This window comes from Pongo abelii, chromosome 11 (genome assembly GCF_028885655.2).
Source record: "Pongo abelii isolate AG06213 chromosome 11, NHGRI_mPonAbe1-v2.0_pri, whole genome shotgun sequence".
Classification (NCBI taxonomy): Eukaryota; Metazoa; Chordata; class Mammalia; order Primates; family Hominidae; genus Pongo; species Pongo abelii.
Genome location: NC_071996.2, coordinates 70,654,252 through 70,680,939, shown reverse-complemented (window position 1 = coordinate 70,680,939; position 26,688 = coordinate 70,654,252). Strand labels below are relative to the sequence as shown.

The window sequence follows — 26,688 nt, the reverse complement described above, 5'->3', positions numbered from 1 at the left end:
ACTGTGCTTGCAGAATTTTCTTCTGTAGTACTAAGCTAAAAGGTAGGTGGTACTGGTGGTTCCACATTAGCCAGGCATTGGTAGTTGCTATGGCATAAAATAAAAATAGATAAATGAGAAAATAAAAACCAAAAAACCCTAAAATCAAATGGGCAGCAGGACCTCAGCTTTTCTTACACTTCCTGTCACTGTCTTCCCTCTGTCATTTTCTTTTTTTTTTTAGAAAGAGTCTTGCTTTGTCACCCAGGCTGGAGTGGAATGGCGTGATCTCGGCTCACTGCAACGTCCGCCTCCTGGGTTCAAGTGATTCTCCTGCCTCAGCCTCCTGAGTAGCTGGGATTACAGGCACCTGCCATCACCTAATTTTTGTATTTTTAATAGAGATGGGGTTTCACCATGTTGGCCAGGCTGGTCTTGAACTCCTGACCTCAAGTGATCCGGCCCCGCAAAGTGCTGGGATTACAGGTGCGAGCCACCGCTCCTGGCCCCTCTGTCATTTTCTTAATTTCTTCCAGTTCCATTCTTTCATTCTTTCTCATGGAGATAGTTTGGCGTGTGTAGGATTTTATCCCAAAGTGATGAACACTTCAGCTAATTTGAGCAAAGAGAAACCTCTGATCTGTTATTTAGTTATTCTCTGTGTAAAAATGGAATTACCTATTACTTTACAATTAAGCCTATAAAAAAAGAAGGCGGGTTGTTTAAACCAATTCTATTTTGTTACCTTATTGTGTTTTTGTACTTACTGATGAAGGCTGAGAGTGGAGTGGAGTGCAGAGAAAGGAGTTTTCTTTGCAGCATGCTTTTCCCTTTTACATTTTTGGTTACCATGGCAATGACCTTGCTGGAGAAGGCAAAGTATTTCCCCAGCCCTGTATCTCAAGGTATCCCTGGTACTTCCCAGCTTTCTCTCTACATCATCCTACACTTGACCCTTCATGTGTGGGGAGGAGGATTTTTGGTGGGGGTATGGTGCAGAGGAGACAGGGAGGCACTTTGCTTCCTTACATTGGCACTTCCTCTGTCCTCTTTTTTTGCTAGCACGAGTCTCATTTTCATTAAGTCTTTCTCCTGTTCCCCACAGTATTGAACAGATGCTTAGATTTTCGTGCTAACTGAATCTAGCTCCAGGAGTTGTAGTGCTGTGTCCAAATGTGTAACAGCATCACTTTCCCCCATATTTGATTATAGTATGAAATTGAGCTGTAGCAGTTTCTGTTCTATGCTAGGTATTGGAAACTTAACAAAGGAATCCTATGAGGTGCCTGCCTTGGAAGGGCTCACATCCCAGTGGAGTGAAGCAGGGAGACATAGGAACAGATAAATACATGATGGGAATGTGGGTAGCATGGTGCATGAGTGCCAGTAGGGAGCAATGCCTTCTACTTGCAGGAGCTAGGAGAGGTATCTTTGAAGATGACATTTAAATTGGCTCTTGACTGATGAGCGAGGGTGTGCCAGTTGGTTATGAAAAACTTGGAAGCAAGAAAAGCAGTGTGTGCTTTGTCACGAAAGAGCAAGAGATGAGTGAGAACATCGTTGCAGTTGAAGGGTGGCATCTCTGGGGGGTGTGGGGAGATGAGGATGGAGGAGTCAGGGCCTAGAATACTTGCTTCTGTCTCAGGCCACTGAAATGCATCAGGATAGATAAAAGAGGATCAGATTTTTTTTTTAAGATGCTAATTTGGGAAGCAGTGGGGATGGTGGATGATGGGTTGGAAATAGCAAGGGAGAAGTAGTGAGACACTAGCTGAGGGGCTGTTTTATTTAACTATATTAGCCAGAGATGATGAGGGCTTCAGACAGAACCGGGGCCTTGAGTTTTTTCATCATTCTGATTTTCTTAGGGTTCTTTTCACATTAAAAAAATTAAATCCAAGTTATTTTGTATGCTTCTTAGTTTTTAAAATGTTGTTTCATGTTGTGAGGTTCCCAAACATGACATTTTGGTCCATTTCTGAGTCCATTTCTGAGTAAAGTGGTTCTACTACGTGTTCCCTCAGGAGCCCTTCTCCTTCCAAGGTGTTTGAATGTGCTGCTGCCCTTCTTGCCATTGAGCAGCACACTGCTCTTGCCTGCTAGATTGTGACTTGTTGGAGGATTATTTATGTCTGCCATCTTCATTATAGTATGCCTAGCACCTAGCATAATGCCTGACAAACAGTGGGTGTTTAGTTAATATTTACTGAGAGAGTGAAAGGATGAATTTGGAATAGCTAGAGGCAAAAACATCTGCTGGTGATCAGGAAGAGTATACATTAAAATAACAACCAAAGTTGAATCATTTGAAAGAGTTATGCTATAGTGTTTAGTTCTAGGGCCTATTTAACAAGGTGCAGATTCATGGCCTACCTGTTGTTTAGACCCTTAGTTACTGAAAGCAGTTAGCAGGTAGATATGGAGATCCAGGGTTCTTTGTAATGTACCTACCCATAACCAGTGTTCCACTTGAAATCTGAGGAAAAAAACAGTAATGATTTACACAGAAAATTTCTTTGCACAGAAATAGTTTCTGAGGCCCCTGTAGACTTACACAGTTTGTGTACTGATGCACGTAATGACATTTTCTAATTCTTTCTGTGCTTGGGTTTGATCCCTGGGAATATTTTAGTGGAGCTTCCTGATTCCAAAGCAGCAGTTTCCAATTGTTTCAAGCATGAGCATTCCTTTTCAACTTGCCCCGCCCCACCCCCTGCTACAATATTATTTGTGCGTTTGGTAATTGTTGCCTAAGATAATACCTAATGATATTCAATAATGCATCCCTCCTCCTTTCTCTCCCAATATCTTATTATGAAACATTTAAAACATATGGAAAAGATGAAAAAGTAGTGCATTGTTTACTTTTATACCATCACCTAGATTAAACAAGTATTAACATTTTCTATAATTGTGATATCTATCTATTCGCTGAACTCTGAAAGTAAAAGACTTAATACTTTAGCTTGCATTTCTTATAAACAAGGACATGTTCCGACACAACTACAGTACTTTTCCACACCTAAGAAAATGAAGAGTACATTCCTAAAATTATCTAATATTTAGCATATTCACACATCTCTAATTATTCCCAAATGTCCTTTATAGCTTCTGCAGCTTCTTTCTCAAGCCCAGGATCCAGTCCAGGGCTGTGTGTTACATTTGGTTTTAATGTTTTGTAAAGTCTGTTGAGTCTAGAACAGTTCCTTCAATCTCCCTGAAAGAGATCAGGCCAGTTGTCTTGCTGACCAACCCTATACTCGAGTCATTTGATTCTTTCTCATGGCTACCTTTTTGGAAGGAACTATTGATGAAGGAAGCTATTCTTTGTGTAAGAATGTCAGTCAGTAAACAAGGAAGATAGAAGTGGGAACTCAGTATTCTGCTACTTCCTATGAAATAACTATTGAAGGCAAAGATATGAACACAATTAGCAGAAAGGTTTTCAGGAACAGGATATTCATAAAATGTCAAAGTATTACCCAACAGAACACTTGCTAATTGCAGTGGGGGAAAACATGACCTTTGCAAGGGAGAGATTTGGTGCCTGGGGACCGATGGTTAAATTTAGCATCACTAACAGTGGAATGACCTAACAGGACCTGCCTCTGAGGTGCTGCTGTAAGAAGTGTGTGCCATCATCTGTGAAGTATTCTTGCCCCAAATGCTTAATTAAATCTCTTCAAGCCTTCAGACCTAACTTAGAGTTTACAGGAAATATGGGCTAGAGAAGCAAGTTGAATGACACCATGAGGAAATAATCACACTATCTGGTAATGCTTCTAAATGAATTTGCATTTTATTAATCACGATCACATTTACCTTCATCTGGCAAACAGCAGTCCATATGCACTTGAGACAGGTTTATTGAGCAGGCAAACAGAGCGTGGACACGATGTGTGGACCTCTTGCAGTACCTGCTGCTCTTGGGGAAGCATAGAGCACAGTAGAGTATACTTTCTTTGACAGGGTCATATTGTAGCTTGTATGGTTTCTTAATAAATATAGAAATTTAGCTCACAGATGTGTCAGTCTGCCCCCTTTTAGAAACACTAAATTCACTTAGTTAAGTGTAAGGATGAAGGATGGAAAATTGATTACACCCCAAGCACTTAATGTACAGGAGTTTATGTGTTTTGCAGTAGAGGTATTTGGAAAGAACTGGAAAATTGGCACTATTTTATTTGGTGTCAGCCTATGATTAATTTGGTTCCTAGTTTTGCTATTCCTGAAATTGGTCTTCCAGAAATACTCTTAAGGTTAAGTTGTTTCATCAAGGCAGTGCGTTTATTAAGTGGTCATTATTTCAACTCTAATTTATTATTGATCTTTCAGGCCCACAGCAGCAGAACTTTTAAAATGCAAATTCTTCCAGAAAGCCAAGGTAACATGCTTAAAAACCCAAGTAAATCTGCTATTTTTGAAATCACTGTGAATTTATATGTATCATATTTGATGTTAAACTGTTGGGAATATTTGTTTTGCAGAACAGAGAGTACCTGATTGAGAAGCTGCTTACAAGAACACCAGACATAGCCCAAAGAGCCAAAAAGGTAAGTGCCATTAGCCTTCATGACCCTGTAGGAACCAATCCCCAGGGAAATGAAACCCATAGAAAAATTGGAAAAAGATTTCCACATATACAGGATATACTATTCAGAGGCTATATCTCATTAGTGATTACTCAGATAACTGCATTTGCCTTTTCGTTATCTCAGCTAGTTGTTATACATTTGGGTGTGGAAGCAATTTGAATCTCAAATGATTTCATTTTTCCCTTTATCAGCTTTGCTTAAAGAAGGTCAGAAAGGAGGGGATGTGATGAGGTTTAAATACTGGAGAGGTAAAATATCCTTGAACGTCTTTCCTTTGGGTTTTACAGAAGAGGCATGCTCACTTTTTAGATACAGTTTGTAACAATGAAGATAAAAAGCACAACTTTTAATGGTTTGAATAGCTGTGAGATAGCATTCTTTCCTCATGAAAGACCTATGGTCCCTTTTTTAGTTTACCTTATGTTAAATAAATTATGGTAATGATTAGCTGAACAATTTTCCATTCTAGGTTTTAGATTTCTAAAATGGCGTGTATGTATGTATTTATTTATGTATGTATTTTTCCAGAGACTTATTTATTTGTAATTACAGATTTCATCATGGTATGAAACCTAATACAATTTAACCTCTGGTTTGGTTTAGTTTGGTTTTTAAATTATATGAGATATTTATAATTAAAAATATGTATATAGTCACATATTTTAAAAAGGCAGTTCTTCCCCCCCATTTACAGTTACAGAGAAAGCTGACATGAATCTGTGTTGTCTGTGCTGTAAATAAAAATGGCAAAGAAATGTGCTTTAGGGATTGCATCTCATCTTGCCAAGGTATACATAACTGAATATTAAATTCCAGATACTGCCTTTTCTAAAATATTCTGTAGAAAATGCATTAGCTGATGCTTTAGAATTGTTTTAAACAGATTTTCAAGTGGACTTTAAGAAATGTCCCACTCTGTGAAGGTATCTGAGCTTCTCTCCTGGACCAGAAGAATTCTGTGGGGTGGGCTGGTTTCTGGGCTGTGGTTGGGGAAGATTGATGTGTTGACTTTGGAGATATGAGCCCAGTTGGTCTCTGAGGGGACAGGGAGCACTGAGCAGACAGTCCATCAGAGTGGCATATGTGAAGGGGAAGCACAGAAAAGCTAAAGCTTCAGTTTGAGGCCACCAGAGTTTGAGGACTCTTATCAATCAGAAGACTGAAAGAGATGCCTGGAGAGATTCCCAGGAGTGTTGGAGTCTAGCGTGGGGTCTTTTGATCAAGTATTTAAAATGTCAGCCAGAGTTGAGAAAGCTGTTCGAAAGCCATTAGCTTGTATAGTACCTGTCCTCAAAGGACTTTCTCTTTTTCTTATTTTTGGGTCCATGCTTCTTTTGCTGGAAGTGTCATCTGGTCCCTGAGAGGTGTTTTCCAGGCTGCTTTCTCTCTGCAGCTTTGGCCTTATACTCCAGCTCCTTGTTGAGAGAACTGCCAGCCTCCCTATCACAGTGACTCCACAGGGCCCACCTTCCCTCCCAAGCCTAATACAGAGCACTTCCTGTGCTCTGTATTTCTTTCCGAGCCCCCCAGCCTCAGAACCCTGGGGCTATATGTGAGCCCTCCTCCCCTAACTTGTCTTCCCCATCTAACCACTCTCCACATCTTCCCTATGATTCCCTCTGCAATTTTGGTTGAAACCTTTTTCTCCACTATTTTTAACTGGACAATTGCAATAAATTTCTAACTGTTCTCCCTCCATTCCTCCTTTCTATTCTTTCTTAGGCATTTCTAACAAGATTTAACTTTCTGGTCACATCACTTAATTGCCCAAAAGTGGTTTCCAAAATTAAACAAAAACAACCAGAAGAGCAAATAAATGAAAAAATAGAAATTTAAAAAATAGTTCCTGTCTAATAAAGACCAAGATCCTTAGCCTCGAATTTATGGCACTATTTCAACTTCCAGTCTTATATTCTAACCTCCAGCCAAACTGAACCATCTGTGGTTCCCACTGTGTAACCCATACTTTCCTTTGGAGCTTTTTGAAATCTGAAAAAATGAAGAATCTGTTCAGGCTGTAAACTTCATTTCTTTGAAGAAAAAAATTACTTGGCCAGGTGTGGTGGCTCACACCTATAATCCCAGCACTTTGGGAGGCCGAGGCAGGTGAATCACAAGGTCGGGAGATCGAGACCATTCTGGCCAACATGGTGTGAAACCCCATCTCTACTAAAAATACAAAAATCAGCTTGGTGTGGTGGTAGGCACCTGTAGTCCCAGCTACTTGGGAGGCTGAGGCAGGAGAATCGCTTGAACCAGGGAGTCGGAGGTTGCAGTGAGCCGAGATTGTGCCACTGCACTCCAGCCTAGCGGCAGAGCAAGACCCTGTCTCAACAACAACAACAACAAACAACAACAAAAAACTTATTACATATTAGTGTGCTGTGCTTTCCAAACCCCAGTTTGCATCTATCTTAAACAATAAGCAACTAGAGTTTTGTGAGATGTGATTGTTCAACCATGTCTTCTGCCATTTACTTGCTCTTTGCTTTTAGATGAACCTCAGGTCTTGTTCTATCATCCATCCCTTCAAATGCAAGGTGGCCGCACAGCTCAGTGTCACATAGGAGTGAAGGCAGAATGCAAATTAGTTCTTTAAGCATCCTGGAGAAAAGAGAGTGGCCTGTTTGGATGTTATCCTGGCTCTCTAGTTTCATAATATTGGCTGTTTTCCGATCATAATTCTAATTTTAATGAGCAATTGGGTTATCAGCTACACTCCACCCCTCACCTGTAGGTTCTTTGGCATACTCTACCCAGGACAGCATCGATCATGGTGCATTTCTCATTCATAGTAAGTGCCCACAAATGTTTACTGACCGAATGATCACATGCCAAGGAAAAGCCCTTTGAAACTGTTTTCCACTCATTTGAACCCCCAGAATGCTTGGCATACACGTGTTCCTAGGATTCCTGTTAACAGTGGGTAGTCTCCCCGCAAGCCCCGCTCTGGCTTGTGATTCTGATAAACAACCATGATCATCCTTATGGGAAACTTCGTGCAGACATGGCTGCTGGAAAGTAAATGTTATTTTGATCACCCTGTGCAATGAAATGAAAACGTTTATTGTAGGATTCTCTGCTTGTCTTAGGTTGTTCCAGTGTTTAAGTAACTTCTGTTTAAGAATTGGTTCAGGGGAGTCGTTAATTTATTTGTTCTTAGACTGTCTTGATTGAGATCTCAGCCATTCTCCTGTTCACTATGGCGCCTCCCAATTGATCTTGCTCTGGCTTCTGTGGTATCGATTGCTCCTCAGAGGCTACTCGTTGATGTTGATCCATTGATTTTTGTCTTATCAGTTTGCTGTTTTTCAAAGAGAAACAGACAGTCCATTGATACATGAGTGTTTAAATGATACCTGGGCCTGTGGGCAGGGCTCTTGGGCATGGAGGCAACCATGTAGATTAGAAATTTGCTGTCATAAACAGCATTCTCTTCTCTTCTCTTCTGCTCACCAACATTAAGAGATAATTTTCAATGTGCATTTTTCTTTAATATGAACAATTTTCATATTTAAAGAAGAAGAGGGGCTGGTATTGTGGCTATTCTTAGAAAGCCCCGTGGAGCCCACCAGTGCTACCCTTTAGCGGGAGAGAAGCAGAGGCCCATCATACTCATGTTTGGCCAAAATGTGATGTTTTTGTTGGGAGCCACATAATTCCACGAGGGTAGGTGATCTTGTCTTCATCCGGATTGACTCCTCTAAATCACACACAAAAAAATAGAAAATGGAAGAAGATCGATGTGGCCTCTTTGGTAATTTAGTATGCAAAACAATTTTTTTGGTGTGTGTGGTAATTGTAGAAACTGAGGATATTTATTTTCTTCCTACAGGCAGAATATTTGGTCCTTTCTGGGTTCTTTTGCTGACGGTGTTGTTTAGGGATCATCTTGATTTTCTTTGGCTCTAGTCTGAGGGGCCCAGGCATGTGGTGAAGGGTAATATAAGATTGGATGTTCCTGGACCTCAAGACACTCTGTATATTCTAAATGAGAACATGCTAGTAATGACCCATGAGAACAGAGCTAAGTGCAGCTGTATAACTTTTTTTTCAAGTTTTCACTATCTTTGTGCATGAGAATAAAAGGCTTTGTAGCCATCGCTGCCTCTCCTGTGACTTTCTGAGGGGCCTGTCTCCAGCCATCTCTTGGGGTTTGAAAGCTTAACCATGTGGTGTTCCATCTTTTACTGTACTGAATTCACTAGGTGGGGAAGGGAGTCAATGGTTCAGTTAAAATTGAATGTAGATGCTTAGGGCTGTGTGCATCTTCTTTTTTTTTTTTTGGATTATCAAAATCAGTTATTTATTATTATATCCTTTTCTTTGAATTAAAGACAGTATCTTGCTATTTTTACCCATGTTTCATGTCAACTCTTTTGTTTTATTATTATACTTTAAGTTCTGGGATACATGTGCAGAATGTGCAGGTTTGTTACATAGGTATACACATGCCATGGTGGTTTGCTGCACCCATCAACCCATCATCTACATTAGGTATTTCTCCTAATGCTATCCCTTCCCTAGTCCCCCACCCCCCTACAGGCCCCAGTATGCGATGTTCCCCTCCCTGTGTCCATGTGTTCTCATTGTTTAACTCTCACTAATGAGTGAGAACATGCAGTGTTTGGTTTTCTGTTCCTGTGTTAGTTTGCTGAGAATGATGGTCTCATAATCTGTGTGCATCTTCTACAGGAACATTTAACCCTCAGAGTCAGCTGATGTCTAAGTTTTATGTTAGTGATAACATACTTGAGGCATCACACTCACACTCATATGCGTATGCTTTCTGTGGCTTTCTAAAACCAACATATGGGTTGGGCGCAGTGGCTCACACCTGTAATCCCAGCACTTTGGGAGGCCGAGGCGGGAGGATCACTTGGGGTCAGGAGTTCAAGACCAGCCTGGCTAACATGGCAAAACCCTGTCTCTACTAAAAATACAAAATTAGCCAGGCATGGTGACACTTGCCTGTAATCCCAGCTACTCGGGAGGCTGAGCAGGAAAATCATTTGAACCCAGGAGGCAGAGGTTGCAGTGAGCCAGGATTGTGACACTGCACTCTATCCTGGGTGACAGATCGAGACTCCATCTCAAAAAAATAAAAATAAAAAATAAAACCCACATATGGCAGGACAGAGGGCAAGGGGCTCGTAGCTATGCAAATGTCTGAATGCTCACTGCTCAGCCAAAAAACATATTGGCCATAGGATGGAATGAGGAGGAAAAATGTAATAGGCAGTTCTTTCCCTTCTTATGGTTGCCTGTGTTTTCACTGGAAGTAGATTTACGGGAGGATTATTGCTTGAACTTTCTTAATCATGAAATTAAGTAAGCAATTAACTAAACAGTACAATGTTTAGTCATTATCAGAAGGAGGTAAAGGGTATCACATCACTGCTGTCTTTGGGTAGAACCACTATGAAGTGGAAAGACTGGGATGTTATTTTTGGGTCCCAGAATTTCTAATATTAGGCTATAAGACTGGTTTCATGCCAGGGCCCCAAGGCCCTTGGCCCCATTGGATCCACCGATATGCTTAGGAATCAGTGGGTAGGAATATTTCAATTTACATTTATTTAATACTTACAAGCGTTGAGAACTTGTCCTGTTTGTTTTTACCTTTTTTTTTTTTTTTTTTTTTTTTTTTTTGAGATGGAATCTCGCTGTTTTGCCCAGGCTGGATGAAGTGCAATGGCATGATCTCGGCTCACTGCAACCTCCACTTCCCAGGTTCAAGCGATTCTCCTGCCTCAGCCTCCTGAGTAGCTGGGATTACAGGTGCCCGCCACCATGCCCGGCTAATTTTTGTATTTTTAGAAGAGACGGGATTTCACCATGTTGGCCAGGCTGTCTTGAACTCCTGACCTTAAGTGATCCTCTGACCTGGGCCTCCAAAAGTGCTGGGATTACAGGCATGAGCCATTGGTGCCTGGCCTGTTTTTACTTTTTATTATGAAATAATTTCAGACTTACAAAAAAGTTAGAAAAATAGTGCCAAGAATTTTTGTATGTGTTTTCTCTTACTCTTTATTTTGAAACATTCCATAGTAGGTTGCAGACAGAATGCCCTTTACCTCTAAATATACTTCACTGTATATTTCCTAAAAACAAGGATACTCTCTTACCTAACAACAGTACAGTTTTCAAAATTAGGAAAAGAACATTGATATAATACTATTTTTTAGATCTTATTTGAATTTTGCTACATTTGCCAATTTTCCCATTCATGTCATGTATCTGGTCCAGGATTCAGTTCAGAATTATTGAGTTGTTACATCTCCTGTAGTCTCTTTTAATCTAGAACAGTGTTTCTTTTCCCAACTGTGACTCCTTTGAAGAGTATAGGCCAGTTATTTTATAGAATGTCCCTCCGTTTAGGTCTGTGTGATATTTCTGAATGATCAGATTCAGTTTATGCACTCTTTGATAGACATACCTCGGAAGTGATGTTGGGTTCTTCTCAGTGTATCATATTTAAGAGGCACATGGTATTGATTTATTCCTTTACTGGTGACATTCACTTTGATTATATGCATGAGGTGGGATCTGCCAGTTTCTTTATTGTAAACACAAGTATTACTTCTTAATAGGATGGATTTATTTACATTCACTGATTACATTAAACATTAAAAGATAAAGTGAATATATTTACTGTATTGAATCATTAATCTTTTTTCAAGGAAACATTTATACTTTATGTCATGGCTGTACATTCATAGGCTATTAATGAGGAATTTTATTAATAGAATGATAGAAATTTTGTGTATAAAAACACCTTGTTGGCTGGGTGTGGTGGCTCACACTTGTAATCCCAGCACTTAGGGAGGCTGAAATGGGAGGACTGCTAGAACCCAGGAGTTTAACACCAGCCTATGCAACATGGCAAGATTCTGTCTCTACAAAAAAAAATTTAGCTGGGTATGGTGGTGTGTGCCTGTGGTTCCAGTTATAAGGAGGCTGAGGTGGGAGGATTCATTGAGCCCGGGAGGTTGAAATTGCAGTAAGCCATGATCACACCACTGTACTACAGCCTGGGTAACAGAGCAAGACCCTATCTCAAACAAAATCAAACCCAAAATGACAGTAGACTGGATAAAGAAAATGTGGTACATATACACTATGGAATACTACACAGCCATAAAAAAGAACAAGATCATGTCTTTTGCAGCAACATGGATGGAGTTGGAGACCATTATCCTAAACAAACTAGCACAGGAACAGAAAACCAAATGCCGCATGTTCTCACTTATAAGTAGGAACTAAGCACTGAGTAAACATGAACACAAAGAAGGGAACAATAGACATGAGGGCCTCCTTGAGGGTGGAGGATAGCAGGAGGGTGAGAATCGAAAAACAACTTACTGGGCACCACACTTATTACCTTGGTGATGAAATATTCTGTACACCAAACCCCCACAACACGTAATTTACCTGTAAAACAAACCTGCACATGTGCCCCTGAAACTAAAATAAAAATTTTACAAAAACCAAAACAATACAAACCACTTTGCTAGCAGATTTAGGCAGGAAGTGGAGGTGCACCTGCTGCCCCAGTCTCTATGCCTGGTCTGGAAACAGCAAGAGCTGTATCTGTATCTTTTGTTGAGTGAGCTGCCTAATCTCTCTGAGCATAACCTGTAAGGCAGAGCTGACAATACTTACATTATGTTGCCATGAGGATGAGAGATGGTCTGTGCAGGATGTCTGGTGCTGTGTTTGACATGTAGCCGGTGCTCAGTCAACAGTGGCAATGTGATTGTCATGTAAATAAGGAGAATGATTATTGTGGCTACGGAAGACTGGACATTTTAGAAGTATGTAGTGAAATCAGGAGTGAAGAGAGTGTCCTATAGGTGGGGTGGGGTGCAGATGGGTATTGAAGGTTGTTTCTGCATTGCCGTTGCTTTGGGTGAAATGGAGGAAAAGCCTATGGCCTACAGAAAGAAGGAAAATAATTACAGTAGTTAGTTCATTGCCATTGCCTATTCACCTGTCTTCATGTTTTCTTTTCTGATCCATCAAAGTGCTGGCAATGGGTGAGAACCAGGGCTTTCTTTCACTACAGCAAACCCTCCCTGCCCTGAGAAGGCGCATGTGTGTGTGAAGAGCCTAAGAGTAGTGAGAATTAAATACAAACACAGCCAGTATTCTTTCACAGCTTTCAGATCACTTTCATATATGCTTCCATATTTGTCCCAAACAATTGTTCTTGAAGACAGGTAGAGCAGGTGTTACTGTCACGCTTTACAGATGGAAGTGTGAGAGGTGAAAAGGACCTGCCCAAAGTCACATGGCCAATAAGCAGGAGTGAACTTCAGTTCTTATTCTCAATCTATGCTCTTTCCACCAAATCATACCTCAGAATGAAGAAGAAGAGAACGGAGAGGACAGGAAGGAAATTTAGATGGAGAAGGTAGGCAGAGTTAAATGGCGTACACAGGAAAATGGGAGCGCATTTGTCAGTCTCAGAGTGAGTCGGCCACCATTTAAATTGTGTGAGGAGGATGTCTGTGCCATTCACAGGCACTAGGAGATGCTGCAGGCATCATTGCAGGAATCTGGGAAGTTTGCCAGGGTTCTAGCAAGTGTAGAGGGAAGGAGGTGACAAAAAGGCTTTGGAGATTCTGTTGGGGAGAGAGATGGCTAGTGAGAGTTTGGTTAGCATCAACAGTTGTTAGATACTGTCAGAAGCTCAGCTTCTCACTCATGAAGTGGCAAAGGTAATAATAGCTATGTTTGGGAGGACTAAATTAGGTAATACATAATATAATAGTGGTTGGGACAAAATAATAAGTGGCACAGGTTATAGCAAAATTTTTTTATAATCACATATATTGCTTTTATTACTATAGTTATTATAGTCAAGATTGTTTTTGTAACATTTATGAATGCTGCCACAGCTATGGGCACCCCTGCTGCTGTTCCCATTTCTGCTGCTGCTAGAACAGCTGTTTCCATTACAACCACTGCTACCAGTAGTGGGCACTCAAGTGCACGTGATACAAGGACATAGCACAGACAGCGAAACTCACCTTTCTGTGAAGAAGGCACAAACGTCACAAGACATGCAAAACTCAAAGAGTAATAAGAGAATAAGCGCTTTGGTATGTGGGCATAGCATCCGTGCTACAGCTATGGGAAAGGTCATGAAGCTGGTAGATGGGGGACATGTGAAGGGGGAAGAGAGAAAAATGATATTTATTGTGCACCTTTATGCATCCTGCTAGATGCTCACTTCACATTTATCTCAATTACTGCAGCCATACAACAATCAGTAAAGTTCTGAGTATAAGATATGTTAAATAGGTTAGGCCAGAGGATAAGATACATTAGACTATTAAGAATGATTTTTAAAAAGCTATAAATACTTTGAAATATCAACAGAAAAGGAAAAACCATCTATTAAAAGTGAGTTAAGCTATCCCTAAAGGGTTACAGGATTTTAAAATTGAGAAGAACCATAAATATCTCCTGGTTTGCCGTGCTTCTGTGTACAGGCCTGAAAATTAAGGCCTAAGGAGGTGGAGCCTTAACCAAGGCCAACTGCATCATCATGTCCTAACAGAGTCCAAAGCCAGTATCCCAGTTTGTTAACCATTTAGTTTCTTCTTTTAGTCGATAAAGAGGGAAAATTACCCTGAGTTTCTACAGGACTGCTTTTTTCCCCTCCTGGAATCTTATAATTAACTTATAAAATATCGAAGGTTATGCATTGTCATTAAAGCAGAGAAGAAAGAGTGATTTCAAATGCTTGATGGAATGATGTTAGTCTTGTTCCAAGTTTCCCCAGTAGAGGGCAGCAATGGGTTTTAAGTCTGTGCCATTGTGGAAAGCTAACTGAGCAAAAGTTTTGGCTTTGTGGAAGGTCTCAGACTTGGAGTTGAGGGATCAAAGGGGTGTTAGGTCCCTACTGAGCCATGAACACGAGACACCTTAGTCAGTTGGGGTGTTACTTTACTGGGCAGGAGATTGAAGGGTGATGGTTTAACGACTTTTCACTATTACTATTTTTAAGTTACATTTTCTATTAGCAAATCAAAGCAATCTACCATTTGCATTTTACATAATTCATGTCAGAAACAAACATCTCAATTTTGAAGATGGGATTGGAGAGCTTCCAGTATTTTGTGGTCTCAAGCTATTTTTAGAAAATTCTTTGGTTTCTGCAGTTCTCCTTAGAGCTTGGTAAATACGGGTAGAGGAGAGTCAACATGTACAATAATAACAGTGAAGGAGAAGTGGACCAGCTTCTGCAGTTACTGTGCATATTATGGGTTTAATATAAAATACTCCTGGTGATCCACATAGGCCTGAGTGCACAAGTCCTCTCCCCACTTTGTGTTTCCTTTTCCCATCCTCTCTCTTAAAACCAACCATGTGCCTTGGGAATAAATCTCATTGAGGAACTGACCTACTCACAGGGAGGAGGGCAAGGGTGGTTGAGGATATTATTTTTCCTATTTTAGAGCTGAGAGAACAGTAGGCCAGAGAGGTTAAAGTTACTGATTTCACTGGGGCTGTTACAGGGACAGGCGTACACAGAGTGTGAGCTCATTGATGTTTTCACTGCTCTTTTATTTTAAATGCATTGCTTTTTAGTTATCTGAGAACCGAGAGTTCCTTTGGTCAGAAAAGAGCTTTTGGTCACTAGGGGGTGCTATTAGAACAGTTCATTGACTAAGAATCTGGACAGGAATTGCTTACCAGTCTGTAAAAAGCCTTGCAGCCATAGATTTTTTCCTTTTGCTCTGTGTCTGTGGCTTGACTGGTGTTCGCGCTGGGGGTGAATTAGGCAGAGGTGAGGGTAGAGGAAAGAGCAAGGGGGAAAAGCATCTTACAGAATTACTTTCAATTCATTTGGTGAATTGAGTTTTTTTTTTTTTTTGAAAGCATATGTTCTGGGAAAGTGACTCCTTTCTGGTTGCGTTTGACTGGGAGCTGAAAGGATCCACTCTGGCAATTGTAATTTGCTGATCCCCATTTAGGGAGAATGTCTTTATTTTTAGATTGATCTTAAAAGACAGTGAGCTGTGTAAACTTTCACAGGCTTGGAGGTCCAGTTTTGGATATTTAGAGATAATGACACATACTCTGAAATTATTGTAAGAGATACTGTTTCTGCAAATTTAGTTTGTAGAAAACTAATTGTTACTGGAAATCACATCCAGTTAGATTTGTGAGGTCTGGATAGTCTTCAAACATATGTGCTTCCTTTTTGCCTTTGGGAAATTTGCTAACTTCTCCCAAAAGCTTGTGTGCATGAGCTAGCTTTTCTGGAACTGAAGTGGCGTGTTATGTGCTGAGAGAAGCTCCCGACTGCCTCCTCCTCCTCCTCCACCTGTCCATGCAGTGCTCCCCGAGCATCCTGGTAACCTACTAGGTGCTGACCTTCCCTAAGGTAGGTGGCCTTTATTCAGCCTCTCAGCTCCCTCTAATCCTAGCGTACCATTTCTTTCCTTTCTTCCGAAAGGAAAAGAATTTGGCTAGAGTTGCAGAAAAACTAATATAAAATGTTATCAGTAAATGCCCTTTTGATCTTGTCAAAACTCTACTATGGTTGTATTGTCTTTTCTCCCTGATTGAAAGCTCAATGGCTTCTTGTCATTAATACGATAAGATACAAGTTCCCGCCACTTATAAGATGAGGTGCACATCACTTGGAGGTAAGGGATCACTCCAGGGTCCCATGATCTATGTCTCCAGGCTTTCCCTCAGCCATGGGCCACCTCGGCCTTCAACACATCTTTACCAAATTAGGTGTGTTTGGTAATGGTACTTTTCTACCAGTACACTCCTGAAATCCCCACATGCACCGTGAAGTCCTCTCCCTACACTTGTATCTCTCCCAGCCTAGCACCTTTTCTGTGAAGCTTTCTGATACTACCCTCCCAGCATCCCAGGAGGTTCATCAGTCTGTTCTCTGTACTACTCCTTACCTTGAGCTTAAATATGTTGTTGCACTTGGTGTCATTTATAGCTTACTTTCTGCTAGTTTTACCTTCTGCAGCCTACTATCAATTCTTGTGGAGCACGGATGGTGTCCTTTTATCTCTGTGTTCTCAGTACCCAACATAGTATTTTGATCAATTAGTAACTATTTTTCAAATTGAAGTTTAGCAAGCAAGATGGTGATGAGGATCGCCTTCATGGGAGCTGGTGTGAGAGTGCAAGGGGAGATAGAGGAAATCTGCTTTTAGTTTTAAAGAAGAATAGTTAAGATATTTTTCAGCTGGTGCTGTATTCTTGTATTTGAAGTCTGGGACTCGGGGTTTAGCTGACCCTAAATTTAAAATCAACTTTGTTAGCACCAACTTGTTGAGAGTCTTGAGTGAGCCATTAACTTGATTCACCTTTGTCACATGATCATAGAATAGAATGGTTAGATTTTATTAGGTAATAATTATGAATTATGCACTTTGTATTATTTGACAACAAAAATGTAGTCCCTACCACCCAGCATATATTGGCTATTATCATTTTCTTCTCTGAGCCAGGATGCACATACGTTTTCCTGTTACCTGAAGCTGCATTTAATTAGGAAGATATTCCAAAAATAGCTTTAAATTAGGTCTTAGTACGCTCCACTTTTGGATTACCTCTTGCTTATCTCCTCACTTAGGAGAAATAATTTAAACTTTTCATATCATGATCCTGCAAGTCTTTAAAATGAGTAAGATGTTTTGGAGTAGGGAAGGTGAAGGAAATGGAAAGTAATGGAACTTTTATGCATCACGGGGAAAGGAAGGGTTCTATCATCTGTGGGAGGAAGGCAAATGTTTGCCCCTCTGCCCTGGCCTCTTAGGTTGTGGTCATTCAATCACGGGGAATGTGGAGAGGCCAGCAGGGGGTGTGGTACATATGTTTGAGACATCATTGTTGGGGGTCTGGAGTCCGCTTGTTTTAGGCTAATCAAACTTGATTGACTTAACAAAGATTCAGGGCTCTATTTATTTTAAAAGGCCAGAAATATCTTGTTTTTAATAATTTATTTTTTTACTTTGAAATCCAGTAGTTCTAAAACAAATTAAAATTCAAGGGACTCGATTAAGGTTGCACTTTGATATAGAATTTTCTAAGCTTTCCATTGAATTACTTCTGACACATTCAAATACCGATTTAGAAGAGTGTCTAATGACTTTTAATTTTGTTCTTCACATATAGACATATACAAAATAAAGGCGCCCTTGTACAACTTTCACAGCAATCATAGAGCTGGGAAATGCAAACAGTAGCCTTTAATTTAACCCAGATTGAAAAGGCCAGTTGAAGTTGTTTGGGGTGGGGGGTGGGCTTTCTCTGTGACGTTGTGGAAAGCTGTGAGAGGCAGATAAAGGAGAGAAAGGCTCAGGAGTAGCTCTTGGTCAGGAAGCTGGGACCATAAAAATCTATGCTTGAAGGTTAAGACCAAGCTTTGGCTCTTGAGACAGACTCCAGGCAGCCCTGGCTGTACCACCCACTCATGGGGTAACCTTGAATGGCAGCTGAGCTCCCCAGTGCCTTGTCTGTGACATGGAGACTGTTCAGTGGCTTCTTGTTCTTCTTGGGTGAAAACTAAAATCTTTAACCGGGGTTCCGGTGCTTGGCATGGTCTAGTCCCTTCTTCGCTCTTCAGCCTTGTCTTGCATTCTCCACCCTCAGTTCTCTGTTGTTCACTTGCCCATAGCCCTTGTCCATGCTGCTCTTCCCCCCTGGAAGTGTCAGCTCTTCTCATCCTGAGCAGACCTCAGTTTCAGCTCAAAGAGTCATTTCTCCAGACAACAAAGTTGGAATCTTGCCATATTTATTGTCCTGCAATCTACCTGCAATTTCATTTAAGATATAATACCTTTTGACATCTTTTTGTGTCAACAAACATAGATTAGCGTAATCAAATGGCTGCATGAAATTCTGCAAGAATGACTATAATTAAGAATCAATTTTTTCTTGATAAATACTAAATTGTTGCCAATTTTAAAATTGTTAACCACACTGGGATGAACATCATTGTACTTGCATTATTACATAGATGTTACCTATTTTGTTAGTCTATTTCCTAGAAATAGGATTTCTTGGTCAAAGAGTATATGGTTTATAATTATTGACACATATCACCTTACAGATGTTTACAGTGGGAGGTGTTATATTTCAAATCCCAGCCTGAGTCTCAGGTCCCTCATCTGTAGAATAATGTATTACTTATGTATACACCCATGCACATGGGTGCATGCTTATATATGCTTAATTCAGTGCCTAGCATACGGTATTTAATATTATTTATTTTTGGCATTGAAATGTTATCCATGAACACTTACTTTATTTCATTTTTTTCCTAGATCTACAGTTAGCTGTTTCGTAGAGAGAATTCCAGATCTTCTGGCGGTTCTGCAACCTTGAGACTTTCAGTACTTTAGGAGAGATTAGATTATACCAGGTACTTCAGGCTAATTGACCTAGAGCCTATTATGTAGATCCCAGCTTAGGTTCCTGAACTCTTGGGGCCATTAAAGTTAGTTAGGAGAGAGCCGTTGGTAGTAAAACGTATTGAAGCCGTTTTGTTCTGCAGTCTGTTCTTGGACACAGACCGAGTGTGCAGCGTTACGAGGTGTTTTGCCCATTACTCTGTCACTGTAATCTCTTCTGTCCAGAACAAACAAGTGATAAACCAGCTGCCTGCCTGAAAGTAAGACCACGCCGTTTTCATCATCCCCTGGCTTCTGGTTGTAGATGCTTGTTATGAGGTCTGATGTCAGTCATTCATGCGGTGCCAAGTGTTGGCCATGACCAGTGCCTACACTCAAGGATAGCACTGCAGTTTCCATAATCCTATGATCTTAACCATTCATAACTTTTAGAGTTGAGAACCCTATTTTTCTTTTTTCCTGAATCATTGCATTGTTTTTAAAAAGAACATATAACCTTGAGATTACAGCCTCACTGGCCCTGGGCTGGTTTTGAACCTCATATAATCACATGGCTTCTCTGAGCCTCGATTTCCCCACCTTCCCAACCTCCAAGGGTTTTTATGAAGTTGAAATGTGACAGTTTATATAAAACACTTATGCAGATTATAACAAGAGATTCTAAGAATGCTTTTTTTGCCTTCTTCTCCCTTCCCTCATTGTGCGTCAGGGAACATTTTGTAAGGAAGGAGTTGTGTATTATACAAGTGAGCATAAGGAAGTATTTAAATGTCATGTGAGTATTGTCTTTTATTTTCTTAAGGAAATTATTGTCTAAGGTTAGTGAATTTCATCCTGCTCTTTCGTTCTTCCTTCCTGTCTCTGTAGAGCACAATAACCCAACAGCTACAACCTTGTGCTTTAGATAAAACTGTTCTTGCTCTTCTGCCAACATACACAGTCCTAGCAGTTTCCTTAAGGACTGTGAATTACTGAAGCTTACTTGGAACTCTACCATTTATTTTTGTTTTAATTGTATGATTTCTGATTTCTTAATTTACTGATGAATTTTTAAGTTGAAATTAGAAAGTTAGCCTATTGAGTGTATTTTTTAAACAGTTACAATGAATGCATCTGTTTCAACAAAGTAAACATTTTCGTTAATAAATGACATCTGAATCAGCTCGTCTTCCTCTGAAATTTTCTGTGATATGTTATTTCTATGGAGTCTTTCCTGCTTTTCTCTTTACCTTATCAAGAGATATTTGCCTGTCCCCCTTTTTCTGACAGAAGCTTCCTGCCTAGTTCAGTGGTTCTGAGACTTACTGTGAGATACCTGGGCTCTTTAACCAGAGATTCACATTCTGTAGATCTGGGGACAGGATTCAGGACTCTGAATTTTAATAAGCAAGCCAAGTGAGAGTGGTGCGAGTGACTGAGACAGCCTCTTTGTTTTGTCTCCTTGTTGGAGAGGAAGCCATATTGCTGAGTTCACTTTACAGAAAGAAAAATTTGGTAGTCCTGCCATATGATTATATATCTTTAACAAAAATGCCTATATTTCACAAGCTACTTTCCTCTCTTTGCCCACCGGCCCACCTCACTGTCATTTATAATTCTCTTTTTTCACTCTGAATGTCACTGGAGCAGCCCTTCCTAGCTGTTGCATGTAATATGTATCTTATCTGGTGATATTCCATGTGTCTTCGCTGTGTTACACTATGTGAAACAGAGGTGCAATATTTATCTCCTTAAACCATGGCCTCTTTTGGTATTGTTTGATAGTTCTATATTCATTATTAAAGTGGGCATATCTGTCTCCAGAGAGCTCTGACTTTACTAGCATTATTAATGTGGCACTCATTTACCATCGACATTATGCTCCTTTCTTTGATGTATAATAGAGGGGGGGATGTGACATTCTAGCTTGTGGAGGAGGCAAGATGGATGAATGAGCCTTTGACATATCCTGATACGGACATAGAATGGTGTGGAGAGTTTCTGTTTAGACAATGGAGAAGAGGGCTGGGGAAACAGTTTAGGGCTCATTTTATAGGAGAGTTTCTAATCATGGAAGCCGGGCAAAGATGAAATAGACTGGAACTGCAATCATAAAGGACCTCTAGAAATGGAAGATACCCTATTTGTCCTTTCAACCAGAGCTTCCCACCCAGTGGCCAGAGCACACTGGTGGATGGTGAGTAGGTATAGTGAGCCAGGAGAGTAATCCCCTGATCCCTCAGGGCAGCTGAATGAGGCCTGGGATGAATGACATTCTGGGGCCAGTTGCTGTGAATCACTTCATCATTTGATTCTAGTATGCTGTGTAAATATCATTTTCTATGTGCGCCATGAGGTAGACAAAGGTTGTAAAACAATGGTCCAAACTGCTGATATTAAAATTCTGTGAACCATTAAAAAAATCTTACTGGAAGTTCAAAATTTTGAATATAGGGGTTGTATTAGTTTGTTTTCATACTGCTATAAAGAACTACCTGAGACTGGGTAATTTATAAAGAAAAGAGGTTTAATTGACTCACAGTTCCGCATGGCTGGGGAGGCCTCAGGAAACTTACACTCATGGTGGAAGGTGAAGGGGAAGCAAGACGCATCTTACATGGCAGCAGGAGAGAGAGAGAAGGGAGAAGAGCTACACACTTAATCAAACAACTAGATCTTGTGAGAACTCTGTCATGAGAACAGCATGGGGGAAACCACCCCCATGATCCAATCACCCCCGACCAGCCCCCTCCGCTGACCCGTGGAGATTACAATTCAAGATGAGATTTGAGTGGGGCCACAGAGCCAAACCACATCAGGGGTTTTTGAAGAACCTTAGGAGTCCCAAGAGTCCAGTGTGAAGACCACTGCTCTGAACCTGTCCTCTTGGAGTAGAGAGGAGATACTGAGTTCTGTAGAGATTGAATGGATTTTTAATAGGTGACTAAGATCTGGATTTCCACTTTTGGCTCCTGGTTCAGTGTTTTTTTTTTTTTTTTTTTTCTTTGAATGTTGCTTAAGCTGAAACTAGATGATAAAAATAAGAATTAATGGATTGTAAGTTAATCAAAGAGCAGGGACCATCCAAATTGGTCCTCGCTCTTCAATGCTTAGCATGGTATATGCCAAAATAGTTGCTAAGTAGTTCTAGGTCAGGTAAAATGACTGTGATGGGACTTATTTTGTCCATACTGGGAGGTTGGGCCAGATGTGTTTCAAGCTTCCTCCAATAAAGATCCAGTGAGGTTTTTATATTTATCAGTATTTGGATGGAGGGTGGGCAGGTTTTTTTCTATGAAATTGAGAATAGCAAAAACTCTTACATTGCGTATCACATTTAAGCTTCGAAGAGCCTTAGGAAGTACAGAGGAATTGAAAAGTGGAATGCAAATTGATATTGCAAACTTCTCTGAATTTAGAAGGAGAAAATTGCTGTATTTGTAATGAATTTTGCTTGTTTTAGAGTATTTTTCCCCTCACTGTATACATGTGAGAAGTAAAATAAGTTGGGTCATTTTATCAACAGCACAGAAGTAAAGAGAAGATCCTAAAATCAGCTAGAGAAGTAAAACAGATCACCTATCAGGTAATAATAAATAGACTGACAGCAGGTATCTGAGTAGCAACAACCAGTTGCTGAAAACAGAGGAATAACTTGATATCCTCAAAGTATTGGGAAAAAGTTAAAATTTTCAAGATTGAGGATAGTGAAAAGACATTTTCAGATTAACAAAACCGAGAAAATTTATATTTAATGGGCCTGTATTAAAATAACTTTCAGGAAGATGGAAAATGAAAATTAACAAGCGAAACATCTAACTTGAATTAGAAAAGAACAATGTTAATCTGAAGAAAGTGGAAGGAAGTTGATAAAGGTATGAACAAAAATTAGTGAAATTTCAAACAACAACCAAAAGGACATTACAAATAAATTATAGCTTCAACAGAGATTTTTAGAACCCTGTAATGAACTATGAATTACTGTATGCCAAATGTCTAGACAAGATGGATAAATTTTAAGAAAAATATAACTTACCAAAACTGAGACAAGTGAAAAAATAGAAAGACGAGTAGTCCTGTAAGACCAGGTTTTTATTATTTGTAGTTTTTATTAAATCAATCTAATAAAAGGTATATAAGAATTTTAGGCAGAAAAAGTATAAAATTTATTTGAAGACATTGAAGAAAACCTAATAAATAACAGAAAAACTTTGCTCATGGATAAGAAGACTCAATATAGGAAGGACACCATTTATCCCCAAATTGATTGATAGAGTCAATGCTGTTCCAAATTAGACTTTCCACAAAGATTTTTGAGAAACTCAACAAGCTGATTCTAAAATTTATTTGAAGATTTTAGGCTCAAGGATATACAGTGTAACTCAATAAAACATTGTGATATTAGGGATAGACAAATGATAAAGGGAATCAAATAAAGAACCCAGAAGTAGACCCTCAGGTATAAGGAAAACTTGATGTATGACAGGGATGTATTATAGATCTGTGTGGAATAAAGGAGGGACTATTCTGTTAAGTAATAGTTCCGGGATGAGATATACATCTATATGAAAAATAATTATTGGCAAGGCACAGTGACTCATGCCTTTAGTCCTAGCACTTTGGGAGGCTAAGGCAGGAGGATCTCTTGAGGCCAGGAGTTTGAAACTACCCTGGGCAACATAGTGAGACCCCATCTCTACAAAAAATAAAAATAAAAAGTTAGCCAGGCATGGTGACATGTCCTTATGGTCCTAGCTACTGGGAAGGCTGAGGCAGGAGGATTGCTTGAGCTCAGGAGTTTTAGGTTACAGTAAGATCTGATTGCACCACTACACTGCAGCCTGGGTGACAGAGCAAGACCTTGTCTTCAAAAATAAATAAACAAAAATAAATAAATATTTTAATCTCACACCATACATACATATAACTTCATTCCTAACAGATTAGAAACTTAATGTAACAGGCAAAACTTTAAATCGTTTAGATAAAGAAAACCTATTGCTTTGGAGCTCAGGTTTTTTTAAATAAGAGTCAAAGGGTCTATCTGTAAAAGAAAAGACTTTTAAAGTGACCCGCATTGAAATTAAGGACAACTGTTCATCAGAGGATACCGTTAATGTAATAGAAAGACAAACCTCAAACTGGGAAAAGACATTTTTAAGACATACAGCGAACAAATGATTGGCATCTGAAATAAAGAACTTCTTCAAATCAGTAGAAAAATGAGCATAAACACACAAAAAACAGGTACTTCCCTGAGGAAGAAATATGAATGGCTCAGGATTATATCAAAGGATGTGCAGCATCATTAGTATTTAAGAAAATGTATATCAGAAAACATGTTCCATTTTACCCCTAATCAGCAAAAATTAAGAGGCCTGGTAATACCATATTTTGGTCAGGATGTAGACTTGTCACATCTCTTATAACAGCTGGTAGTAGTGAAAACTGGCAAAACTGGCACAACCAATTTGGACAAGAATGTGGCACCTTCCTGTAAAAGGTATTTCTATATCCTGTAGCCCCACAATTTTACACTTCGAGAATTCCATACCCAGAGAAACTTTTGCACACCATGCCAGCAGATATTTGCAAGAATTTTCAAAACGACAGTATATAAACTCAAGGAAATAGCCCAGATGAGAATGAGTAAATGCTGTCTATCCACACATTAGAGTATCATACAGCAGTGAAAATGAACAGCATAGATGACTTTCAGAAATGTAATACTGAGTGAAAAAGAGCAAACTATAGAAGACTGTAGTCAGAGTGATACTATTTTTGTAAAGCTAAAAAATAACACTAAGTGATGTCCTATTTTAGGATATACATTTGAGATAATATTTTTTAAAAGCAGGTAAATGATAAACACAAAATTCATGGTAATGACTGAGGCTAGGGTATGTGCCATATAGCAATATTTTAAGTTGGATGTTATTGTTCCAGTTCATTACTTACATATATAAGTGTATGTTGTTTGTATATATTGAATATTACGTCGCAGCAACATGAAGAGTCAGACTTCCAAGGTTCCAGTCATGGCACTCTGTTCAGTAGAGGTTCAACAAAAGGCAAGGTACCTAACCTCTTCAAAGTTCAGTTTCCTCAACTGAAAAGTAGGGTGGTAACAGTACCTACACATTGAGTTGTTATGACTATTAAATGGGACACTCCACAAGGATTAAGTTAGTGCCTGGTACACTAAATTTACAGTGCAGCAAATTTAGCTTTTGTTATCTTTTTCTTAAAGCATGAAGTGTGATGGTTTGTACTTCCCTTGGAATTAAAGTAGATAGTGTTCCTGTGCAAAATGCACTTCTAAACTGATGATACGATAGAAATGAGGTGTTGGCAAGATGAATTGAAATATGCGTGAATATTGCTTATCGATTCATTGAGAAGGGTTAGTGAGTTTAGTCCAGATTTCTTACCTATGACAGACCAAACAAGAGGCCTGCTGAAGGGAGGAATGACCTTTATGGACTCCAAGTCTGTAAAATTCTGGAACATTAGCAAAAGTACCCTATCGTTTCTTTTTTTTTCTTTTCTTTTCTTTTTTAAATTTTGAGACAGGGTCTCGCTCCATCACCCAGGCTGGAGTGCAGTGGTGCAGTCATGGCTCACTGCACTCTTGACCTCCCAGCCTCAAGTGATCCTGCCACCTCAGCCTCCCAGGTAGCTAGGACTACAGGTGCATGCCACTACGCCTGGCTAATTTTTGTATTTTTTGTAGAAACAGGGTTTCGCCATGTTGCCCAGGCTGGTCTTGAACTCCTGGGCTCAAGCGATCTTCCCACTCCAAGTGCTGGGATTACAGGCATCACTCACTGTACCCAGCCTATGTTGTTTCTTGCCTGCAGTGAGGGAACACTGGAGAAAGGCAGTTTTTCAAAAGTTTGTCACAAGTTGTTATACCATCGAGTCAAGACATCTCCCAAACTGTGCTCTTGACGTAGAGGTAATCACAATTACAGCAGTTATGATTTAGGCTTAATAACCCCAGAAAACATTTTAGAAAGCTTGTTGTTCCAGTATACAATTTAAAATGTCATACATATTCTGTAGTAAGTAGAATTTTTCCAGGGTTTTTGAAAACAGTTGTTTTGGAATTAGGATGAGAACATTTAAAATTTGGTTGGCTTGGAAATGATTTGACCATACATGTTGAGAATCACTAACTGGATTCCTCGGTAATGCTATTAGTGATGCAAAAGCAGGTGTCTCTATAAAGTGAGTGATTCTTGAGCTCTTTACCCAAAGTTTAGGACACTATAAACATTTTTCACATGTGTTGTCAGAGGACACAGTCACTATGAACAGTGTTACAGTAGCTATTACCACTTGGTGAATTAATAGGGAATGTGAAAATGAGTAAATTTTCCAATAATGTCCCAGAGTTTGGGTCGTATTCCCATGCATTTTCATTTTACTCTTCAGTGTACCTGTGAAGCAGAGAAAAGGCTGGCTATTTATGGTGTGGTCTGTGTCTTACAAGGTTAAATAGATGTGAAATGATACTTTTAGGTCAAGTAATGAGTCAGTCCAGACTTCCTTTATTTGATGGCAATTCCCTGATAACAGATATTTGAGCTAATTCCATATTTAAGTGCTTTACAGAGGATGACAAACAGAAATGGTGCTTGTCATGTGCTAAATATAATTATCCTAACATCTTTTAGGACAGGTATTTTCTTCTTTCAAGAAGGCACGTGACAAGTGAGGTTAGACATCCT

At 39.7% G+C, this 26,688-nt stretch overlaps 1 protein-coding gene and 1 long non-coding RNA gene across 2 annotated transcripts in view; both read left to right on the top strand.

The window, feature by feature from the left end:
• STK39 (serine/threonine kinase 39) overlaps nucleotides 1-26,688 on the top strand; it is a 300,756-nt gene that overhangs the window by 114,118 nt on the left and 159,950 nt on the right. Inside the window, exons 9-10 of the mRNA XM_024243646.3 lie at nucleotides 4,315-4,363; nucleotides 4,467-4,532. Coding sequence (XP_024099414.1) covers nucleotides 4,315-4,363; nucleotides 4,467-4,532 — 115 coding nt within the window. The remainder of the gene's footprint in view (nucleotides 1-4,314; nucleotides 4,364-4,466; nucleotides 4,533-26,688) is intronic.
• The window catches only part of LOC134759603 (uncharacterized), a 40,509-nt gene continuing 24,056 nt past the window's right edge, over nucleotides 10,236-26,688 (top strand). Inside the window, exons 1-2 of the long non-coding RNA XR_010136048.1 lie at nucleotides 10,236-18,987; nucleotides 19,686-26,688. The exon at nucleotides 19,686-26,688 is cut by the window's right edge and continues 24,056 nt beyond it. This is a non-coding gene — a long non-coding RNA (uncharacterized LOC134759603). The remainder of the gene's footprint in view (nucleotides 18,988-19,685) is intronic.